General features: G+C 36.4%; 1 protein-coding gene across 5 annotated transcripts in view; it reads right to left on the reverse strand.

Moving 5' to 3' along the window:
• Window positions 1-2,797: 2,797 nt before the first annotated feature.
• The window catches only part of TPX2 (TPX2 microtubule nucleation factor), a 63,163-nt gene continuing 42,345 nt past the window's right edge, over window positions 2,798-23,615 (reverse strand). For 4 of the 5 annotated variants that reach the window (XM_023507348.2, XM_031954123.1, XM_023507346.2 and 1 more), the window contains 6 exons: window positions 16,204-16,299; window positions 14,539-14,718; window positions 11,747-11,893; window positions 10,874-10,985; window positions 7,577-7,764; window positions 2,798-4,888 (listed from right to left, as the gene is read on the reverse strand). In XM_023507348.2, the coding sequence (XP_023363116.1) occupies window positions 4,778-4,888; window positions 7,577-7,764; window positions 10,874-10,985; window positions 11,747-11,893; window positions 14,539-14,718; window positions 16,204-16,299 (834 nt within the window). In that variant the 3' untranslated portion in view covers window positions 2,798-4,777. The remainder of the gene's footprint in view (window positions 4,889-7,576; window positions 7,765-10,873; window positions 10,986-11,746; window positions 11,894-14,538; window positions 14,719-16,203; window positions 16,300-23,615) is intronic. The other variant, XM_023507349.2, reaches the window with a different exon arrangement.

Consider the following 23,615-nt stretch of genomic DNA (forward strand, 5'->3'; position numbering starts at 1 on the left):
CTGCTTCTTACATCAGATGCAATATAGCACTTTGTATTATTTCCTCTACTAGAGAATAAGCTCCAGATGGGCAAGGGTAAGTAACACAGAAATAAAAAGGGGTCTCCAAGACATAGTCTAAGCCCCTTCATCTTATAAATGAGAGACCCACACAGCTTTGCTTTACATGACACTAGTAGTAAAACAAGGATTTAAGCCCAGCTCCTTTAACTCCCAAACCACTAGTTTCTTCAATATCTACTGCTGCCTTGAATCTTAGCAATGTTCTGCTTAATGCCCACTGAATGGAACACTCCTGTCTCCTCCCCCAGCAGCAAATCGCCAGAATGAAATGGTGTTTGCCCTTGTCAGGCCTCCCTGGGAAGCCGATGCCTTCAGCACATAAGAATGGTCACAGCTGGGCCCAAGCCCGTCCTCCCTCCCGAGGGACAGCAAGGAAGCAAGCAAGCTCTGGCATTTTCAATGATGCTAACATTTCCTCTGACACATGGAGGGAGATGTCATCTAAGAGAATGAAAGAAACAAACAAAAACACAAATGACTTTGCCCCTTGCATTTCAAACCAGCATGAACACTAGCTTGAACTGGATAACAAACTGTCCTGGAATATTTGGCCAGGGATCAAGCACGCCAGCTCCCTGGTTACACCCTCGTCACTGCCCAGAGCAGAACACACTTTAACCTTTCGGCTCTTTCCACAGATTTGAGCAAGCTCACCGCCAGAGCCAGCGCTTGTCCCATCTCCAGGAAACTTTATATGTTGTCTAAATTGAGTGTCCCAGCAGGCTGCAAGGCAGATGGTGGCTCCGCATTCAGAATGTTAACAACTTTCCTACCTGAATCCCTGCCACGGGGGCTGTAACTCACCCACCTTGCCTGTCCAAAGAGAAATCTAGCCATGCAGTCAACTGCTTTATAACTGCCTTTCTCAGCTTGAAGGACTACCCTGGTGCCAAACTTTAACACGCCACCACCAACCTGTCTCAGCGTGACATGGAAAAAGAAATGATGGCCAAGCCCTCTTTATCCCTGCGGGCACATTAGATTCACCCCCAATCCCTGGCCAACTCGGTTGTTTCTACAGGAGTTACACCTTTGCCTTGGCAGCTTACACAAATGCCTTAAGGTTGGTCAGATCTTGGGTCATTGGCTATAAGGCATAGAGGAAACCACATAGGTTTCCATAGAAGCAAAGCCATGTTCTGGTCTCAGATCTGCCAGGTCGGTACTTCCCCAATGAATTCTGACCATAAAATACTGACGGGACTCAAAGCTAATAGACTCACATTTTGGTCCTGAGAGTGCTCAAGGATTAGGGGAAGCTGGGAGAAATTGGGGAGCAAAATTAAATAAACACTAGTTTAGATGGAAAATTGTTACATGTTAAGTGCATTTGCTATGAACTTTCAATATTTCAAGCACCTGTGGCTTTTTCAGTGTAGGTACTTCCCCCAGTATCAGTCACAGTCCCTCTTTTGACTTAGCAGACTTAAAATGCTACCAGCATTTTAGCTAACTGATGACAATATATTCCAAATGGATGCTCAAAAATAAATAATTTTCAAATAATGTACAAAAAAGAAATCTAGAAGAAAATTGATGATTTTTTTCCTACTTGGGGGAAAAAATTCTTAATTAAACAAAAGAGGCAACTAAAAAACTGTAAAACATGTATTAAATGAAAATTAAATGAAATTTTAGAACTTTTGCAGGGAAATCCATTAGGATAAGGGGAAAAAAAGGGAAAAATTGGGAAAAAAACCTTTTTTTGCATCAAATATAATCTCCAAAAGCTACAGTGTCCTAACCAAACAAAATATATGAATCATTTCCCTCTGGAAAATGAGAACAGTTGTCAGAAGAATAGCATACCATAAGCCATAAGAAAGAATAAAATCACTAATAAGAAAAATATGTATCGAAATAATTTCATTTCTTACCCAGCAAATTAGCAAAGATGGACAAAAGATTGAAATAGTCTACATACAATTTTCTCCAGCTTTTCCAATTGATCTTCACTCATCCTTAATTTCTAGTTCTTTGCCATTATAAAAAAAGGACTTTTCCACTTTGACTTTTTTTCGAGGTACAAGCTGGGGAAAAGGGCACATATAGTTCAATATCTTTATAGTCACAGTGCCAAATTTCTTTCCACAACTTTCTAGACCAATTCACAGATCTTACCAATAATTGTACCAGTTAATATACTAGTTTTCTGGCAGCTCCTCCCAACTTTTATTATTTTACTTTTTTGTCACCTTTGCCAATCTGATGGGTATGAAGTGGAATATTAGAATTGTTTAATATTCATTTCTCTAACAATTAACAACTGGAACATTTTTTCACATGGTTCCAGATAGCTTAAGATTTTTTTTCCTTAAAAAACTGTTCATATCCTTTGACAAACAAGAGGGAATGGCTCTTCTTAAAATTTGAACCAAGTTCCTTATAAATTTTATGAGATTCGACAGAAAAGCTTGCTGCAAAGATTTTTCTCCAAATTAACCATCTCCCCAATTCTCATGGGAGAACTTTTTGGTTTTGATAGCCACAAACAGAACACAAAAGTAGGATACTCATCAATTGTGAAATGGCTAAACAGACTGCACTACAAAAATAAAATGATTTTAGATATAATCAATATTAAGAATTAAAAGATTGTTAGACTTACATGAATTGATGCAGAGTGAAGTAAGCAGAACAAGGAAAATTATATATACAATGACTAAAATAACATGAGTAGAAAAACCAAGAAAATAAAACTGAATACTGTGTGATTAAAATAACCAAGTTTGGGCAAGAGAAAGACAACACATCTCTTTCTATTTACTGAAGGATAGGAGAGATACAACTATAGGGGTGAAAGATTACAAATTACCGCCAAAGGCAGTCTACTTATTTGTTAATTTTGCTCAGCAAGTTTCCTGAATTTTAAAATCTTTATTACAAGAGATTTAAACTAGACAGTAAAAAATAAAAGCCACCAATTATTAAACATTTAAAATAAAAAAAGGGCTTGGGCTTGATGTAGCCAATTTGGTAATGAGCCTCTTCAAACTTAATTAGCCCAGTTCATGGTGAAATGTAGTCCAATACTGATCCCATATTTAGTAGGATTCAAAGTTGGTGCTCTGTTCCCATAGCCTCAAGAATTCTAGGTTATCTATATGTCATAATGAGGAGAAGGCTGCTCTATTATTTTTGGAGAGGAAAACAATTTTCTTGTGAAATGTCTCTTCACAAGTACTAATTATATACCAGGGGCACCGCATAGAACCCAGAGTTTGGACAACAATATAATCAATTTTCTGGTCAGTCCATCCTATTATTCTTTCCTATTAGGCTTCTGGCAATTTACAGAGACATATTGTGAATTATGTACCCAAAATGGCTCTTGAATCATGTTGTACTAAAGTCAAATCTGTTTACAGAAACATCAAGCTGCAAATTCTACATCCTGTATAACACCCAAGACAGGACAACACAAGCAAGGACAATGTATTGAATTTTAACCTATCTTATGGTTGGCATGAATTAATAAATAGTTGGACTTTTTAACTAGTTATCAGTGCAAGCTGATCATCAATAAAGAATTAGCATAAGTAATTTTTTCTTTAGTACAAATACCCCAAACTATTTTCAGACTTTACCTGGATCCAGTTACCAAAAAGAACAGACTTCTACTGAAATCTCATAAATTCTTTCTTAAATACAAACTGGAAGTGTTTAAACGAATTTATTTCAGGGGTATGCAAATTATGACTCAATATAAAATATTAGCTATTCAAAAGTGAATAAGATCCCCATTTCAGAATGCTTAAAATAAAGGTGGGAAAAGCACCTTTTGGTAATCTTGTGGATGGGATTATTCTATAATGTATGGATGGCAGCTGGATTAAAGGATTTCCCTGGTTCCTTCCAATTCTTCTTAACAGAGATTTTATTATTCTATTCAGTGTTTTTTTCACTTCCTCTCCTCTCCCTTTCCCCTCTAGATTCTAGCTTGTTGGCAACACTGTAGGAAATGTGTGTTTGGAGGGTGTAGGGGGATGGTTTGGGGAAATGGGAGAAAAAAAAGATGCAAAGTTCATATCCATTAAATGTTTCTTATAATAGCTCTGGCAAAGATGTGGTACATGAGCTTTAAGTGATGGCAACAATAAAGTTTTCTGGAACATCTGTGAATTTAATTTATCCATGTGGTCTTATCACTCATTAGTATAAATAAAGATTTGCTTAGGCTAGTTTTCTCTCTTTTTCTTAGCAACTGAAAGCTAAGAGTTCATGATTAATTACTTATCTCTAGAGCCAACCCTACTCTCCTAAAAGAAAGCAAAAGTTGAGAAGAGAAACGTGAGAGAATGAAAAAAGGAAAGCAGTTCAGACATAGATCCTCACCTCCAATTATGACTTAAGTGCTGAGTCTCTAAATTTAAGTATCTTTATTTTCTTGTTTTAAAAAAAGAATGGGCTAATAGGTTACACTATGCTGAAATTTGTATTATAAGAATTAAGACCCACATTAATGACCAATCTGTGCTGAAAGGAAGCAACTATGTGGCTAGATTGGACAAAATCCATTATGGACATCATAATGGTTTCCTTGAATTAATTCCGAAGTCTGAAAGTCTTCAAGAGTGAAACACAATTAAGACAGTTGATAGAAATGTGTCCAATATGCCCAGTGATAAAAGCATGAAAAGACTCTTGACTTGTAGTAGATTGTGTGTCCATCTCCCACGTGGAAAGAGCACATGCAAACACAGGAAGCTGTAGCTTAACACTGGAATCTGGTAGAAAACTTGGGAGATACCGGTAAGGTCAAGGGCTGATCACTGGGCTTCACTTGTACACTCTGGTATTTGCGGATAGGATTCGCCTTGTGTACCTATAGAGGATACAAAAGAAAAAAACAGCAATCATCTATTGAGGAAATGTCATTCAGTTTCCAATTTTCTTTATGTACCTTAATGGACAGTTGGGCTAAAAGAAAAAAATTTGATTTCACCCCAATTTCGAACTATTTCAGACTGAATCATTTCTTATGTATAAATGGATGACAAGTATGGCATTCTCCCTTTACCAAAAAAGTCATTAAATAAACTACAAAGCATTAAAAACGGCATAAGTATAGTAATAAAATCATCTTGGGAGAGGATACAGAGGAAGGTGAATGGGCACTCTTCTTACCCAACTTTGGGCTAGGTGCTTATATAGGGATAAGAGAAAAAAATATAAGTCATTTTTCTATTGCTCCTGGAGCTTAAAGTCTAGTTAGGTGAATATGAAACAATACCAAACAAAACAACACAGCCTATGAAAAACTGCTAAATCCAATAGTAGAAACTCATGCACTATAGAATCAATTCCACTAAAATAATCCAGGGATTTGGAACTCCAGAAAGACCTTCAAGACTATGTAGGCCAACTTCTAATTTCACAAGTGAAGAAGTTGAGGAACAGAGATGGGAAAGATTACACAAATTACCCAGATAATAAGTGGCAGAGTAAGAGCTTGAACTCAGGTCCTGACTCCACATGTGGTCCTCTTTCTGCTATTCCCACATTATCTCCCCAAATCCATTAAAGTTCTAGCAGTAAGATGTAGTAAAGAGCCACATAAACTGCTAGAAATCCATTATCAATGGAAGGACTGATGAGACTAAATAGCCATTAAGATAAAAAGAGCATGAACTATGGTCGGCATTGAAAGAAGGAATGGGAATTCAAAGGAGAAGTTCATAAAGCTCCAGTCAGGGAAGGCTAATTGCTCAAGCATGATCAGAAACTGCATAGGACTACAGGAAGGCAACCAGACCTACTGTGAAGGATTTGGATTTGAATTTCAGCTCCTACAATGAACTACTTGTTTCGCTATCCTTGAGAAAAATTCCTTAACTTCTCATTTGTTAGTTCATTATTTGTTAAGAGATAAAAAGTACCAAAGTTGTAAAAAAACAAAACAAAACAAAACAAAACAAAAAAAAAAAACCACTAATCTTTGAGTGCTATAATATATGAGTTATTATTTCCAGTGCCATGGCTTCAGGAAGAGACAGGCTAGAAGGACAAGCCTTGCTCACTCCAGCTGAGAATACCCACATCTCTACCTGGTGCACACAAAGGCAGGAAAATAGAACTGAAGATAGAATATCTAAAGGGAAAAGAAGATGCAGTGGAGAGTGCACTGGACTTGGAATCAGCAAAATCTGAATTCATATTTGGCATCAGACACTAACTGCGATACTCTGAGCAGGACATTTAATCCCTATTTGCCTCAGTTATCCATCTGCATAATGGAGACACATTGGAGAAAGAAATGATAAACTACTCCAGGATCTTTGCCAAGAAAACTCCATGGGCAAAATCCATGGGGTCACATAGAGTCAGACATGACTAAACAACAACAAGGGAAAAGGAGAGTTTTGCTTGACTATAGTTGTGGGCACAAGGTAGGAAGCAGAGGGAAAGAGAGTTAGATAGTAATCTATAAGCCAAAACATAGTATCATATTTGTCTTCAGGGATAATTTTCAAACACATTGTGCCAAATCTCAGTAACAATAATGACAGCTAATATTTTTATGACACTTTAAAATTTAACATGCTTTCCTTACAATTGCCCTAAATCATATACCACTATTCCTATTCTCTAGGACCTATTTGGGATGTCAAGATAGGAGGAAGACTGTCCACCAGAAGGGGTACTCTTCTCCCCATCCATTGCCACCCCAAATCCAGTACAAGCTGCCTGTTAATACAACAAGAAGGGATGGATTTGCTGTCAATTCTTTTCTTTCCAATGAGGGAACAATCAGGTTTCACCATTCTTTCTGCCACAGTCTCTTAAGGGACCCTAGGCCATCTACCTTGCTCCTCTTACACACCTCAGCACATCCACCTAACTACTGACAGATAACCTAAGGATCCCAGGGCCTTGCCAATTGCCCATCCTTGTCCTGTTGGAACTTCTGTGCCTTTCCATTTGATATAGAATTGAACTTAACTTTGTGAACTCCAAGAAGGCAAAAACCATCTCAATTTTTCTATTTTTATCTCCAAAGTTTAGCACAATGATTGGAGAATTGTGTTAAGTGTGCTTGGAATAAAGGGTTAATGAATGCTCTTTCATTCATGTACAGATAAAGAAAATGGAATTCTAAGAGGTTAAGTAATTTGCTCAGTCACCAAGACACAAGTCTCATAATGCTAACAACAATGGAGAGTGTGCACTATACCACAAGTGAGGAAGAGAACTAATTAACACTACTTAAACCAGACAGATTAGGAAATGCAAAAATTTTTATAATTTTACTCTGAAATAACATTTTTTTATCCCACTCTATTAGAAAAATACACTATATCATCTGATGTAGGTTAGCCCTTTGAGGGATTCTTAAAATCCCATCCTTAATATCCAGTGACTTGTTCCAATCAAAGATTTGCTTATTTGCTCAAAAACATATGCCAGAGAGCAATCCAACTGGCATTGCTAGCAGAAAACAGCAATATGCATCTGAGGCTCCTCTAACAAGACTGAGACAAACTAGAATTAATTCATGAAATTATTCAGTTACCAGTTCTTGCCGCAATTTAGCTAGTTCTTCTTTCTTCTGCTCTTCTTCCCGCTGCCTGGCTTCCTCAAGCTTCTGGGCTTTCTGTGCTTCAATCTCAGCTATTTGTTTCTCGAATTCCTGTCGTTCTCTGGCCCTCCTTTCTGTGGCGAGCTGAAAAGGTTCCTGAACTATGGAACCAGAAAGGTCCTCTGAGTATGGAGATAGACAAAGAGAATCTTTATAGAGCTAGACACAATCACAAACAAATTTGCATGGAAAAAAGAGTATTAAGAGCATGCTGAAAAGAAAGCAAATAAAAGGAACCCTGTACACACTTTAAAATATAGAGATTATCAAAACTGATAACAGACCAAAAAATAAATAAATAAATAAAGATATAGGCCAATACAACTGAATGGATGCACAATATGTACAAAAGATTGGCATCTTATATCAAATAATCACTGAATTCCAGCAAGATGAGATATAAACATAAAAAAAGAACTTTATCTCAACTATGAAAAGTAGACAAATTTCATTCAAGTCAACAAATAGAAGAAATTAATGGAGACAGGACAGATGTGTTTGACTGTGATGAGAGATTTTAAAATGTTCTACTTTACTAAAAATAACAGCTTGGGGAAAATGCTTATTGAAACTATGACATAAAAACTTCATTTTAGATATTTTCAACATGTTAATAAAGAAAGTAACACAATTTTCAAAAATTGGCAAAAATTGTTAATAACTATTTGAAAAAATGGTTAATTTTCCTAATAATAAAAATATGAATCAAGATATCATCTCATATCTATCAAATTGGTAAAAAATAGATAAAAACAACTAAACACTAAAAGGACAATGGTAAAACAGGGGTGATTATTCCCTGCAAGTGGAATTAAAAATTGGTATAATCTTTCTAGAAAACAAAATAGGAGGTAATAAAGGTTACAAAATCTAAGTGCACACTTGAACCTCAAAATTCCTTTATTAGGAAAGTACAAGTATCATTAAAACAAACCAAAAAAGTTGTCTGTTCCAAAGATTTTCACTAAAGTATTATGTGAAATTGCAAAAGATTTAAAACAATATAATTGTGACCAACATTGGAACAATTAACTTAATTGTGGCATACTCATGCAGTCAAATGTTATGAAACAACAATGATGCACAAAGATGAAACATACAAAGAAATCTGAAAAGACTTACAAAATAGTACAAAATAAAAACCAGAACCTGACAATTGGATTATATGACAATTTCAATTATCTATATAAAAGTGAATATGAATCAATAGAGAATAATGACTCAGAGGAAAAAACTGAAAGTGTTCTGATGCTTTATGCATAGAAATGAACTTAAATATAGTTACTAAGCTTCTACTGATATTTAAGTCTAATTAAGAAGTTAACAGCATTTACCTCACAGGATTGTTGTGAGGATCAAATGAGATAATGTATATAAAATACTATAGAAAAGAGTTATGAGTTACTACTTTTTTTTCTTATGGAATCACGCTGCATTATGGGCCAGACAGAATTTATCTAAATTGCAGGAAAATTAGACTAAACTGGGTTTCAATGCATAGAGAAAGGAAGAAATTGTTTTCTAGAAAGAAGAGGTGACTTTCTGTATAGAAAGTCTTCTCTGATAATGCACACACACACACACGCTTAATTTGTTTTTCCCCTGCATTTCAAAAGACCTGGAGAGAATGATGATTCATTGGAGTCTATTAAATGGCCAAAGAAGGCTGTTCTTTCCCCAGAGGGTGGGGTGGGGAATAATATTGTTTTACATTTTTGATTTCTAGGATTTGATATAATTGCTTTGCTAACAACTAAAGAGCAAAAATTTACAAAAACTATTTTTAATGATGTAAGGTTTACTCCTAGATTCTCTGACATCTGATAAGCTAGTAATACTCAAAGAATGAATGTTTCAGTCCAAATTTGTCAAAAAAATTTCTTAAATGGATTTTTGCATTTTTATGCCTTATTAAATTTGATATATTAGAGATCAGAGCAGCTAAAATAAGTGCCAAATCTGGAGTCAGGAAGACCTGAGTTAAAATCAAATGTTAGCCATTTACTAGTGTGAACATAGGTAAGTCATTTAATCCTGTCTGCTTCAGTTTCCTCTTCAATAAAAATGAGCTTGAGAAGGAAATGACAAATCACTAAGGTATCATTGTCAAGAAAAACCCCTGGATACATGAAGAGTCAGACATGACTAAAAAAGACTGAGTGACAAGCACTAGAGACTATTTTAGCTCTACAAGAATGGACTACTTTACAATGCTTCAGGTCATCTTTTCAAACAGATATCATCATATAGTACCATAAATATAAATTAGGTTGAATGTGAGTAGACCTCAAAATATTTCCTGCAAGTTAAAAAAAAAACAAACTTTAATTCTTGATATCAGCTGATTTTGTCTTTTGCTTACAAAAAAAAAAAAAAAGAAAAGAAAGAAAAAATAGAGAAGAGAGTATCAGTACAACTAAAAGGCCAAAAACTATTTAGAAAACAGGATTTCCAGGTCAATGGTATTTAGGGTTAAAAGAAGATTTAGAAACACTAGTTTAACCTGTTCCATCTACAAATAAAGAAACTAAGACCCACAGAACTTAAGTGACTTGGCTCAGTAAACAGAAGCCAAGACAGAATCTGAACCATCCCCTATTATGCTGTCTGGCACTGGCAATGGCTGACAGACCAATAATCATCTGCAGATGTACATTAAAAAATTCAGGGCTATACAATGCCTGATTATATATTTTTTTAAAAAAAAGTTTAAAAATGCACAGGACCAGAATCACAGGATGCCAGAGCCAGAAAGACCTTTGGAAAAGAGGAGAAGCTGGTCCTCAGAACCTAGGGATCCCAACCAGGCAAGCACTCAGAAAACCATTCACACCACAATTTCATTAAAGCAATTTTAATTGCTTCAGATGTCCTGAAGAGGATATGTAGAATCCTAATCCTAGAAGAGGAGACCTGGCTTTTATTGCCCTCACCTATATGATACTCTACAGCTGCTCTTCCCATTGACCCATTCTCTTGGTCCCAGATACATTTTGCCTCTCAAAACTGAATGCAGTGACCAAATTCCCTAGAGGGCAAAGGAAGAAACTCACCCATTCTCCAAAAATACCTGCTTCTTTTGGAGGCATATTATGACCCCAACACAATTGACTAAGCTGAACTTAAAAATCTCTATAGTTTCCTGAGCCCTGGGAGTCAGCCTTACTGCAGCTTCCTCAATCACCAACCCAAGCACTTTGGAAGTGTACACAATACACACAATAATCCCACCTGATGCTGGTTTTTTTTCCTTTTTGGGGACAAAGGGCTCCTGATGGATGACAGTGTTTGGACGAGCTTTGAAGCAAGCTGCTTCTTTCTGTTGCTTTAAATCTTCTTCAAGCTTTAGAAAATAAAGAGAAAAAAAAAAAAGTCAACTACACAGAGATTGGATACAATTCTCCAGCTCAATTCTCACTGGTAAAGGAAACTCTCTACCCTAAGGGGAGATTATAAAAACCTGATTTGAACACGTTTAGACAATAGGCAACTTAAATATGCACATCACAAAATAAAAACCACTCAAATTGGACATTCTGCCAGAAAACATCTCCTAGTAGGAATTCAACCAATTCTTAGAAAGTAGAATTCTTTGATGCAGGGGAAGGGATTTCCCACACAAGGGATCAGGTCATAGTTTCCTTTGGACACAGGCTCTAAATAACTTGTAAAAACAACAGGAGATTTAGGGCTTCTCAATTTTTTCCAGATAAGCCAAGGACTCAGATCTCAAATAAGGAAATATTTAGTAGATAACTGATTCACCATTTTCACATTATCTACTATTTAGCAAAGTTACTTATAGCACATTCTATTGAGAAAGTATTCCTATTATCCATACTCCGCTCTTCAATGTACGAATATAATAGAGTATGACAACTAGGTTTACAAAGTTCCATAATGTGAAAAATATCAATTAACAAACTGCTTAAAGTTGTTAAAGATATTGTCCCCTTCAAGGAAATCTAGTAAATTGTGACATGTCCCAGTTAATTGCTAGGATATGATACTTTCTGAAATATAATTCTGATGTCAGCTTTAAAGACAGACTTCCAGTCCATCTGTTCTTAGTAACTTCACCAATGCTCTTCCTTTTGTCCCCACCTGCTGCTTCCAGGTCTGAGCCTTAAGAGCTCCTCTCTCATCTGTCTGTAGGTGGAAAGGTTCAAGCTGGGTTGGATTCTTCACTTTCTTCTCTGGAAGACTGATAGTGTCAAAGTGAGGCAGGGGATGTGCCTTGAATTTAGGCACCTGATCCCAACAAAAAGGAAAAGACAAAAGCAAGTTAAGTACAAAATACAATTTACTACAAGATATAGATGGGGTCCCCCTCAGAACTCCAATCTAAAATATGCCCAGCCAAATTGATCAAGGACTGGTTATCATCAGTGATTACTACTGACAGCAATATGATCTGCTCAAATTATAACCCACAATTTCTTCACCACATGCAGAGACAGACCAATGAAGTCTTCTGAGGGCTCTCCCCATAGGGCAAGGCTCTGGCCCAAAAGAACTTACATTTTTTAAAAAAATTATTATAGCTTTTTATTGACAGAAAATATGCATGGTTAATTTTTCAACATTGATCTCTGCAAAAAGTTCTGTTCCAACTTTTCCCTTCCTTCCTCCACCCCCTCCCCTAGATGACAGGCAGTCTCATATATGTTAAACATGTTAAAGTATATCGTAAATACTATATATGTGTACATATTTGCAATTGTTAATGCTGTAAAGTTACCCATGCATATAACCTGTAAATAAAAGGCTATTAAATAAATAAAAAAAAATTAATTAAAAAAAATATATGTGTACATATTTATACAGTTCTCTTGTTACACAAGAAAAATCAGGTTTTGAAAGATAAAAATAACCTGGGAAGAAAAACAAAAATGCAAGCAAACAACAACAGAAAGAGTATAAATGCTATGTTGTAGTCCACACTCATTTCCCAGTGTTCTTTTGCTAGGTGTAGCTGGTTCTGAAGAATTTAAATTTTCAAACAAGGCCATATCCAAGCTGAACACTGGAGGGATGTTTTTTCTTGAGGTTACCAAAATCTTTTTGTATGACCTAATCCTGTATATACACAAAGTCCTCATTCTACATCAATTCCTCAAACAAGGTGGGAAGCAAATAGCAGCAGAAATCTCTCCCACTGAGTTGTGAGTACTAGTTTCTAAATGATATCAAGGATGAGTGCAAAAGCAGTTATTTACAACATGTCACATCTACATTTCTGACTCCTAAGCTTTTCCTGCTACTTAATAATCCCAGTGATCAAAAGAATCTAAAGGGCCAGACAGTTCTCACTTAATGTAAATGCACCATTTCACAGACTTCCCCACCTGCCCCTCCATGGGGCTCTGCATGGCTAGGCCCAGTCATGGCCTGACTCATAATGGAACCCTTAAGTGAGGCTGCAGCAATCTACTAGAATCAGAGCCTACACAGATGCATGGCTCTGTAACTGGCCATAGTGGAGTCAAATTTATATGAGGGAAATGTCTAAATTTCTAAGAGTTTAGAGAAGGGATGAAAGTCAAGATATTAACTGCGGCAAGATCTAGTACAGGGATTCCTAACTTTTTCTGTGTCATGGATTGGAGAGTCTGGTAAAGTCTGTGGACCCACTCTCAGAACTTTAAAATAAATAAATAAATTTTAAATGAGTACATAAACAGGATTACAAAGTCCACATTTTCTTCAAGATACCTATTAAGTATCTAACATTTGTTTAGTACTATGCTAAGCCATCAAAATACAAAAAACCAAAAACAGTTCCTGCCTTAAAGCAATGTATTGTTAGTAATTCACAATTCTATGGGTTTTAAAAGGATATGGGATGATCTGACTTTTCTACATTCATGATTAAACTTTAGTTACTTCTCAGTGGCATTTCAAGAATATCCCCACAGCATCAAGCTGAGAGATGCCTTCATGACACAATAAGGGGACCAGGGTTTAAGAAACCTTTGGAAGTCACAGAAATCTACTTGATGTTTCTAAGCACCTGCCCTATAAAATGAGAACTTATATATCTATAAAATTAGATTAGATGGCTCTTCTCTAATACAGAAGTTCTAAGGTATGAGCTAAAAAAAATACAAGGAAGCTGCAGACAGCTGACTTTAGCTTAGGATATAAAGAAAAGTTTCCTAACAATCAGAGTACTTTGGTGAGCAGGGTTAACCAACCTATTAAATCCCTTCTAATTTTGGATTCTGTGGCACAGAGGTAAAACAGTCTAATTCTTTACTCCATGAAGGAATCATTTCTACAACATCTCATCAGGTCTTCACTGAGTCTTCCCTTCCTCCCCCTCAAATTAAAGAGAGAATTCACTAGTTGTTCCAGCAGCCCATTCCACTACTAGACAATTCTAATTGTGGGGGAAAAAAAAAATCTCTAATATTGAGTGGTTTGCTTATTACAACTTTTACCCATCTGTCACAGTTTTCCCAAGATCCTTTCTTCCAAACAGTAATATTTCATGTTTGGAAGCTGTAATTATCACTCCCCTCTCCCAAGTCATTTTCTTCTCTACACTTTCCTAATTATCTAAACCAATACTTGGGATATATTCCTTGACAAATGACCATCTTGGTGGCACTAGTCTGTAACCATTCCTTCTAAAATGTGGAACCCAAAGAGTACGCAATATTACAAATCTCATCGAACAAAATAGAGTGGGACTCATCCTGGATGTCACATATTGAGGATAAGATCTCATTGGCTTTTCTGGGTTTTTATATCACATCACTGATTCTTATATTTTGAGGACTGAATGAAATCAGAAATAGGAAAATACTTAGACTTTAACAATGAAAGCCCCCACCTTTGACAGGTTCACATTATTCATCATTCAGCCTCAGTGCAAAAAACCAAACAGCTACCTCTCCTTTTTGTAGTTCCTTTACTTTCTTCTCTTTTTGTAATTGCCGTTCTTTGTCCCGGGAATCAAAGGAGAAGGGACAAATCTCCACAGTCCTCTGCTCTGGGATTCGGGGTTTAAAGGGTACCCCATAGTGTGGCACAGGGTGAGCTCTGATCACTGCTGGTTCTGGTTCTTCTTCCTAAGAGGGAAAAATTCAGTCACAAATAGACCTCTTCCATACTTGTAAATAAGAATGTTAAAAATGGGGGGGGCTAAGCCTAACCTACTAACTACCTACATAATATAATCAGAGGCAAGTCAATGATCCTCTCCTCGTCTGTTCCTTCATGCAGCAAATGGGAAATCGCTTACTAGCCTATGAAAAAGTCTGAAAAGCTCAGGGAGCTAGCTATAAAAGCTCTCTGACTATATGTAGTTTCTGAGTAGAATAAAAGCATTCTATTAAATGAGCAATAAAGTCACTTATCCTACAGACAAGAAACATGACAATATTTTGGATCCTGCTGCATACCATCTTCCAATTCAATTCACTGTAATGAGGAGTGGCTTGGATTTATTTCACTGTCAAATCATACACAAATGTACCTTTGGGGCACACTGGCTCACAGCAGCTCAAAGGAGCCTTGGAGACTACGAAGCCCAACTCCTTCATTTTACCAATGAAGACAATGAGAATCAAAGTGGTTTGGGGAGATGCCCTGGATTAAAGCTTTTTAAACTGTGGGTCACAACCTCAGCTGAGGTCTTGAATGTGGGGATCATAAAATTATGATTTATTATCATTAAATATTTGGTTTGTATGCCTCTCTCATATACCTTTATACCCAGGATCCGTAACAATTTCTCAGGCAAAAAGTAATTGCAAATGGAAAAAGTGTAAGAAGACCTGCCCTAGATACACTGTTAAGAAGTGTCTGAGGAAAGACCTGAATTCAGGACTTCCTGACTCAACGTTCACTATGGCATGCTTCCTCTTCCAAAACAAGACTGAGACCATATAAATGGCTTTGGTTCAGAGTTAACAAGTATTTTAGTTACAAATGTGCCTAAAAAAAAAGCACCTGTTTGATACTTGCTATAAAATTACCCTATCCAAAGATATTTATAGACAATTCAGGAGACGAAATAAGAAACTAGGCTGATCAATGACAGTTTACGCATGCTGATTTCATGAAACTTTGCCATGCAGTGCATCTGTTGGAACTCAAACCGTTGGGGCAAAAAGAGATCAGTCAGATGACAGCCCTTTAAGGGCTTTTAAGAGTTCACTGCTGCTTGGTAACAGTCTATGTATACTTCAGAACAGGGTTTAGAGACCTAGGACACCATGTACCAAATATAGCATAATGGTGAATTTCAGGGGTTAATCTACTACATCTCTCTAAGTACCTTCTTGAGTTGTAAACTGATCCATTGGGTTTAGCCTCCTCAGCTCTACTCTCAAGATCTCATGAGGCCATGTACATACAGAGCTGAGCACATATATATACTCATAACAACATCTTTCTGCATAGCAAACCATATGTTAGAAATTTACTTCTGAAAAGTTGTCAACTCTAGATAATGGTAAACTCTAAACTGTAATAACTATGGGAAGAAAACAAAATATTTAGGGAGAAAAAGTGAGTGAATTGAATCCCTACCCAAACCCTTCCCAAATCACCTCATCTTCTCTGGTGAACACACGGACTCTGTTCTTCAGGGCAAAGGCAGGAGATTTTGGAATTGTAGGAGGGAGTTGCTTCTTCTCTGGAATACCCTGGGAAGAAGAAGAAAAGAATACATTAATTAAACAGCTGAGTCTACCACAAGGTACTCCAGAAAAACAAAGACAGTGTCCTGAAGCTTATATACCAACTAGTCTTCTTCCCTAGGTACCTAATCAAAGAACTTATATTCAGACTTTACAGAGTTAAAGGACTCCCTCAATTTTTAAAACACACAAAATAATCTCATTCTTTTACTGAGATACTTAGTTCACTCATTCACTGTATTTACCAGTTCGTATGTTTCTTGTTTTCTTTCCCAAGTACTTTGGAATTATAACCAAAAAACAAACAAACGAAAACAAAAAAATGTCACCATTTGGAATGTCAAAAAAAATTTTTTTTAATGTGTCAAGACACTTTTTTCTTTGGTACAAGAGAAGGTTCTTGGAAAATAAAGAGAACTAATCTAAAAACAAAAGGCACAAGCAAAACTTTTTTATAAATAGTTTCATTGGGTCTGAAGACAACTTCAAGAGAAATTCCTAAAATAATTTTGAACAAAAGCAACGTTGATAAAATAGATATAAAAGACATGCATTTGGAAGCTTACAGTGGGAAATTGAGGGTCAAATTCAGTTTAAGGTGAGCAGAGAGGGAGATGATAACTCTGAATGGCAAAACATTTTTATGCTTAAAAGGTCCTGATAGTTAAGGTACCATTCTCCCTGGGGCAGCTAGGAGGTACAGTGAACAGAGTACAGGAATCAGAAGGACCCGAGTTCAAACCTAAACTTAAGACACAACTAATTAGTGACCCTGGCCAAGTCATTTAATACAGATTGCCTTAAAAAAAAAATGCCTTTCCCTCTCCTAAAATGGTGCCTCTCATCAAGACTGATACAAAGTATATAAAATAACTTTGAGGAAGAAACTGTTTTGGAAACAGTTTATTATTCTTCCTAGAGAAATCCTACAAATACTAGATAGATAATATTGAAAATGACTAGACCCAAAGGAAATATTTATGGAATTAAACAAAAATTTTAAAAATATTTATTTAGCGCAGAGGTTCTTAATCATTTTTGTCATGAATTTTCCTTTTGAAATGTCTTTAAAGGCATAAAATAAAATATACAGAATCACAAAAATCATTTATGTAATAGTATTTAATTATTAATTTAATGTGTGCAAGCACTATTTTTTTTTAAATTTTTATATCACAATTATCCTTGATTTAAAATACAATGTCAATAATAATACGGTCAAGGGAAATAAAGGGGGAGAAAGCAACAAAAAAGGTGGAAAGTGGTATTACTGGATCTCAAACAAAATTTAGAAAAGAGTAAACAAAACGGTACTAAATGAATTCACACAGTCTGAAATTAAAAGAACCCAGAAAAAAAAAAATACATATTAACTATGAAAAAAGAGAAATGAAAAGAACAAAAATAATCTGAATACTGTGATTATAAGGACTAAGGTTGAGTCCAAAGAATAGTTATGAGAAGACACCATACCTATTCTGTGGTGAGAGCCTATTAATGTAGAACACTAAATATGCAGTTGGACTCAAATTAATATTTTGGTGATTCAGCCATTTTTTTTCCTTTCCTCTTTTTTTAGTCTTAATTATAAGGGATGGCTCTCTGGATGAGAAAGGGATAGAACTACCTGGGAAATAAGTCATTTGGTATTGCTTAAAAAAGACTAGCAATCACCTGACAAGCAAAGTATGTGCTAGCCAAAGGAACCACAGTGATAAAGTGAAATAGTTTCTAGAACCATACAACCTATCCAGAGGACACATGTATATGTAAATATATAAAAATAGCTAAAAGATGATGAGGAAAGGCAGAAGGCACTCACAATTATAAGGATTAAAAAAAACTCTATATGGAGATGAAGCTTGAGAAGAGACTTGAAGGAAATCAGGGATTCTAAGAGACAGGTGAAGAGGGAATGCATTCCAGGCATGGGAAATAAGATAGTGAGCAAGGAAATGGAATGCCATATGTAAGGAAAATTAAGACCAGTCTAGATGGAATGTGATATAATGTATAATGCACCTAGAAAGGTAGGCAGAAGTCAGATTGTAAAAAGCTTTAAATGTCACACAGGAGTTTGAATTTGAACCTAGAGGGAAGAAAGACCCAGTAAAATCTAGGGGAGTGACACAATCAGCTTTGTGCTGTAGGAAAATCACTGACAGTTGAATGAAATATGGAGACACACAAGAGGCAGGTTGGCCAATTAGTAGTCCAGGGAAGAGGAAGTAAGAGCCATAACCATGCTAATGGCTGTATGAGTAGAGAAGAGATGGTTCTGACAAGTGTTGTGGTAGTAGAAATGACAAGACTTGAGGCAGCTAGGTGGTGCAGTGAATAGAGCACCAGCCCTCAAATCAGGAGGACCTGAGTTCAAATCTAGTCTCAGACACTTAACACTTCCTATCTGTGTGACCCTGGGCAAGTTACTTAATCTCAACTGCCTCAGCAAAAAAAAAAAGAAAGAAAGAAATGACAAGACTTGGCCACAGAGAGATTATGGAGGTAAGGGAGAATAAGGAGTTAACAAGGGTATCATTGCAACCTGGGTAGTAAGAGTAACCTCTAAAGAACTAGGAAGAAGAGTGACCTCTGGAATCTTTTAGATTCCTATAGTTCTGCTTTAGACACATTCAATTTGAAATTTCAATAGGACAATCAGTAAATAGTAGGCAGTTGGTAACTAGAGCTCAAAAGAAGACTAGAATTATAAATACTGATCTGGGAATCACTGCAAAGACATGGGAATTAATAAGCTTATCCAGAGAGAAAATACTAAGGGACGAGAAAGCACAGGGTACACACAGAAACTATGAGGGAGCATAAGGCAGGTACTTACTGCTAAACAAGAAGGTTGTGAAGTTTCAAATACTGCAGAAGTAGGATGAAGACAGAGAAAAGGCCATCAAACTCAACAATTGAAAGATCATTCATAACTCTGTAGAGAGTTGTTTCACTTGAGAGATGCAAAGGATAGAAAAGAGGAAAAGAAGTAGAACAACATACATATATGGCTTTTTCTACAAGTTTTGGAGGAAATGGCAGTCCAGCAGACTTTAAGGTTGGATGAAAGTTGGCAGTGTTTGCAGACAACAGAAAAAGTACATAAAGATGGGGGGAGAAGGGGTTAGCACTCTGATGAAGGAAGAAGAAGGGAATGGGGTAAAGCTAAATGTAGAAAGACTGACGTCCACAGAAGTGAATGGGTGAATCTTGGCTCCTGGGAGGAATCTTCTGCTTTCCTTTTTTCTCCTGTCTTTGGTAGGTCGAAATTATTACTGCAGCAAAGATACTGAGAAATACATTCCTACAATGGACCCACTAAAGTTCAACAAAATATTTTTGAGAAAAAAAAAGGATTGGTGTGGAAAGAAGAGAATAAGAAGTAATGTCAAGGAGTCACAGGAAGGAAGTTCATGGAAAATGGCTATTTTGTCAGAAAAGTATCAAGAAAAGTAAAGAAATGGGTGGAGGTGGGAGGGAGAGGATTAAGGTGAGAAAGGGATACAACACCCTTTGTGGGGAGCAGGACAGAAAAATAGCTGCATAGGCCCACGAGGATGACCTTGCTGCAGTGAAAGTCATGGAGGGAGAGGCCTCGGTGGCAGGAGCCAAGGAGGCTCAAGATATGAGTAATAATACTTAAGAGTGAGAAGTTTTGAGAGTAGACAACAATATAGGAACCAGATTAGAGGTAATAATCTGAAAAAGTGCCAAGGGTAGAGGAATGAGAGATAACTATAAGGGCAAAGAAAAGGGTTAGAAGTAATAAAGCATAAGGAAAGATGAAATCACAGAAGGCTATAATCAAAAAATTTTCAGAGTCCTCGAACATGGAATACTTACAGAGATTGATGAGATCAAAGATGATCATTGCTATAGAAATAGATTAAGGGACTTAAACAGAATAAAGATTGTAGTTTACAGGAATATAAAAATATATGAGATCCAGGGTAAAAGGATAGGAGGTAGAATAGAAAGATGAGTCAGAGAAAGGAAGAAGCTGAAGGCCAAAACATAATGGCTACCAGGATGATCAGGATTGGATCTTAATTTTGGATAGAGTAAACTTTGAAGAAATAAAAGTTACTATCTGGACTTTTGGAAGAAGAAGAGTCTGGAAATGGTAAATGAGAGTACTCCCCCCTCCCCATTGCTCTCTGGGGATTAGTGTGTTGGAGAAGATGAGAAAAAGTGTAATCAATATTAAAAATTAAGTTCAGGGATGCAGTATCATTTGATAAGAGCAGAGTCTCTATGAGTGCCAGAAATCTAAAATGAAGAGAAGTTTACAGATTAGGAACAGTAATTCCATAGAGCACAATGGAAGTTGCAGGAGATACTTAAGGATACAATTACAAGAGTACAAAAATAAGAGATCTGAGAAGGGATAACAGAGAATGGGGAGACCAAGGTTTACTCTTGGGCAGTTACGCATTCAGTGGTCACTGGACTTAGAAGAGTAGGAGGGTGGAAGTTTATCAACCATAAGGAAAGCAGAGTAAGGACATTCACTATCATGGATGCATACTGGTGGTAACTGATGCTGGATTTCAAATCAGTGGTCACATGCTCATGTTGTCTTGAGTCTTCCTTTATGATGTGAGAGCTGTTTGATTTCATCTTACCTCATCAAAATGATGTCTCTGCAATGTGGCTGCATTGGGCCTACCCTGGATAGAAATAGGGTCTGGATGCCCTATGCCTTCCTGACCTCTGTGCTGTTGGGGTGGTTATAGACTAGCTCAATAAGCCTGAGAAACAAGCAAACACAGCAGCTTCACTGTTCTGTACTCAGAAACACAATTACAAGGGAAGGTCCTATCTGACAAGAACTTCATAGAATACAGAAAGCAATTTCAAAGAAATTAGAATTAGATGAACATGCTACTTGTTACTGCTCAATCATTCAGTCATGTCTTACCCTTCATGATCCCATGGACCACAACACACTAGGCCCTTCTGCCCTCCACTACCTCCCAAAGTCTGTCCAAGCTCATCTTTATTGCTTCCATGACACTATTTATTCATCTTGTTTTCCCTCATTCCCTTCTCCTTTTGCCTTTCTTTTCTAGCATCAGAATTTTTTTCCAAAGAGTCCTGTCTTTTCATTATATGGTCAAAATATTTAAACTTCAATTTCAGCTTCAGTACTTGTTCTTCCAACATAAAGTCAGTTTATTTTTATTTGATCTCCTTTCTGTCCAAGGAAAACATTGATTCTGGTGCTAAGCTTTCCATATAATCTCAACTCTCAGAACCATAAATTACTATCAGAAAAACCATAATTTTGAGTATACAGTCCTTTGTTGGCAAGATGATATCTCTGCTTTTTAGTGTGTTGTCCAGATTTGCCATAGCTTTTCTTCTTTTAATTTCATGGCTGCAGTCACTGTCTGCAGTGATCTTTAAGTCCAATAATATAAAATCTTCATTTCTTCTCCTACTTGTGATAGGAATGGGATCAGATGTCATGATCTCAATTTTTTTTAATGTTCAACTTCAAGAGCTATAAAAGTGCATCCCCTTTGACCTAGCAGTGCTATTACTGGGTCTGTATCCAAGGAAATCATAAAGGAGGAAAAAGGACCCACATGTACAAAAATGTTTGTAGCAACTCTTTATGTGCTAGCAAAGAATTGGAAAAGGACTGCTTGCCCATCAGTTGCAGAATGACTGCACAAGCTGTGGTATGATACATAAAGGTAATGAAATATTGTTTTATAAAAAATGATAAACAAGCTGATTATAGAAAGACCTGGAAAGACTTACATGAACTGACGCTGATCGAAACAAGGAGAACCAGGAATACATTGTATACAATAACAGTAAGACTGTGCAATGATCAACTATGAAAGGTTTGATTCTTCTCAATAATTCAATGGTTCAAAGGAATCCCAATATATTTAGGAGAGAAAATGCCATTTGCAACCAGAGAAAGAACTAAAGAGACTGAAAGTAAATCAACACATGCTATGTTCATTTCTTTCTGGTTTTTTTTTTTTTTTTGGGTCTCCCAAGGTTTTTCCCATTTGCTCTGATTTTCCTTTCCCAACATAAATTCATAAAACAATGTGTATTAAAAACAAACTTAAAAAAATGTTTAACTTCAAGCCAGCTTTTACACACTCCTCTTTAATCCTCACCAAGTTTTCCTAATTGTTCTTCAGTTTCTACCAAGAGAGTATCATCACCAGTGTATCTGAGATCCATTGTAATTTTCCTGGAAACCTAAATTCTTGGATTTATCTAGTCTGTAATTTCACATGAGATGCTTTGCATATTAAGTAAATAAATAAGATGACAATATACAGCCTTTTCATACCCCTTTTCCAATCTTGAGCCAATCAATTATTGCATACTTGGTTCTAACTTTTGCTGCTTGAACCACATACAAATTCCTTAGGAGACAAGTAAAATAATCTGGTACTCCCACAGTCAAATACTTTAGTATAGTCAATGAAGCAAAAGGAGCTATTTTCTGGAACTCCCTTGCTTGCTATATAATTCAGTGAATCTTGACAATTTGGTCTCTAGTTTCTCTGCTCTTTAAAAATCAGTCTGTATTTTTGATAATTCTCAGCTCACAAACTGCTGAAGCCTAATTTGCGAAATCTTAAGCATAACTTACTGACATGTGAAATGAGCACAAATATCTGGTAGTTTGAACATTTTTTATCAATGCCCATTCTTCAAGATTGAGATGTAAACTGATTTTTCCAATCCAACCACCACTGGCGAGTCTTCCAAATTTGTTGGTATATTGAGTGCAACATTTTAACAACATCATCTTTTAGTATTTTGAATAGTTCAGCTGGAATTCTGTCACTTCCACCATGCTTCCAAAGGCCTCAAGTTGTTAGTGCTAGTACTATTAATGAAATGTAAGCTTCTTGATTGTACAGAATATTATTATCTTTGTATTTCCAATACCTAGAACAGTACCTTGCACAACATTGTCACCAGTGTAGCTGTAGTAACAGTAATAATGGTAACAGGTTCTAATTTCATAGCTGATAGTCCTTATTAGGCTCCTGGTTGCTAGTCTTCTAGCCTTTTTTCCTAAAAGAATACCAAAACATAAATGTGACCTTGGAGCCTATCTATTCCAATTCTCTTTTATTTTATAGATGAAACAGGTAAAAGGAAGTGACTTGCTTGCTGAAAAGCTGGCAAGCTGGTCATTAGAATTCAGATATTATGATATGGAAGACATTTTTAACCCCATCATCCAGGCCCAGCTCTTTCAACTTAATATGTGTTTACAGTTATGAGTTTGGGTTTTTTTCATGGCTTCAAAGTGTTATTTTTTTCTATTTAAA

This window comes from Sarcophilus harrisii, chromosome 2 (genome assembly GCF_902635505.1).
Source record: "Sarcophilus harrisii chromosome 2, mSarHar1.11, whole genome shotgun sequence".
NCBI classification, from domain to species: Eukaryota; Metazoa; Chordata; class Mammalia; order Dasyuromorphia; family Dasyuridae; genus Sarcophilus; species Sarcophilus harrisii.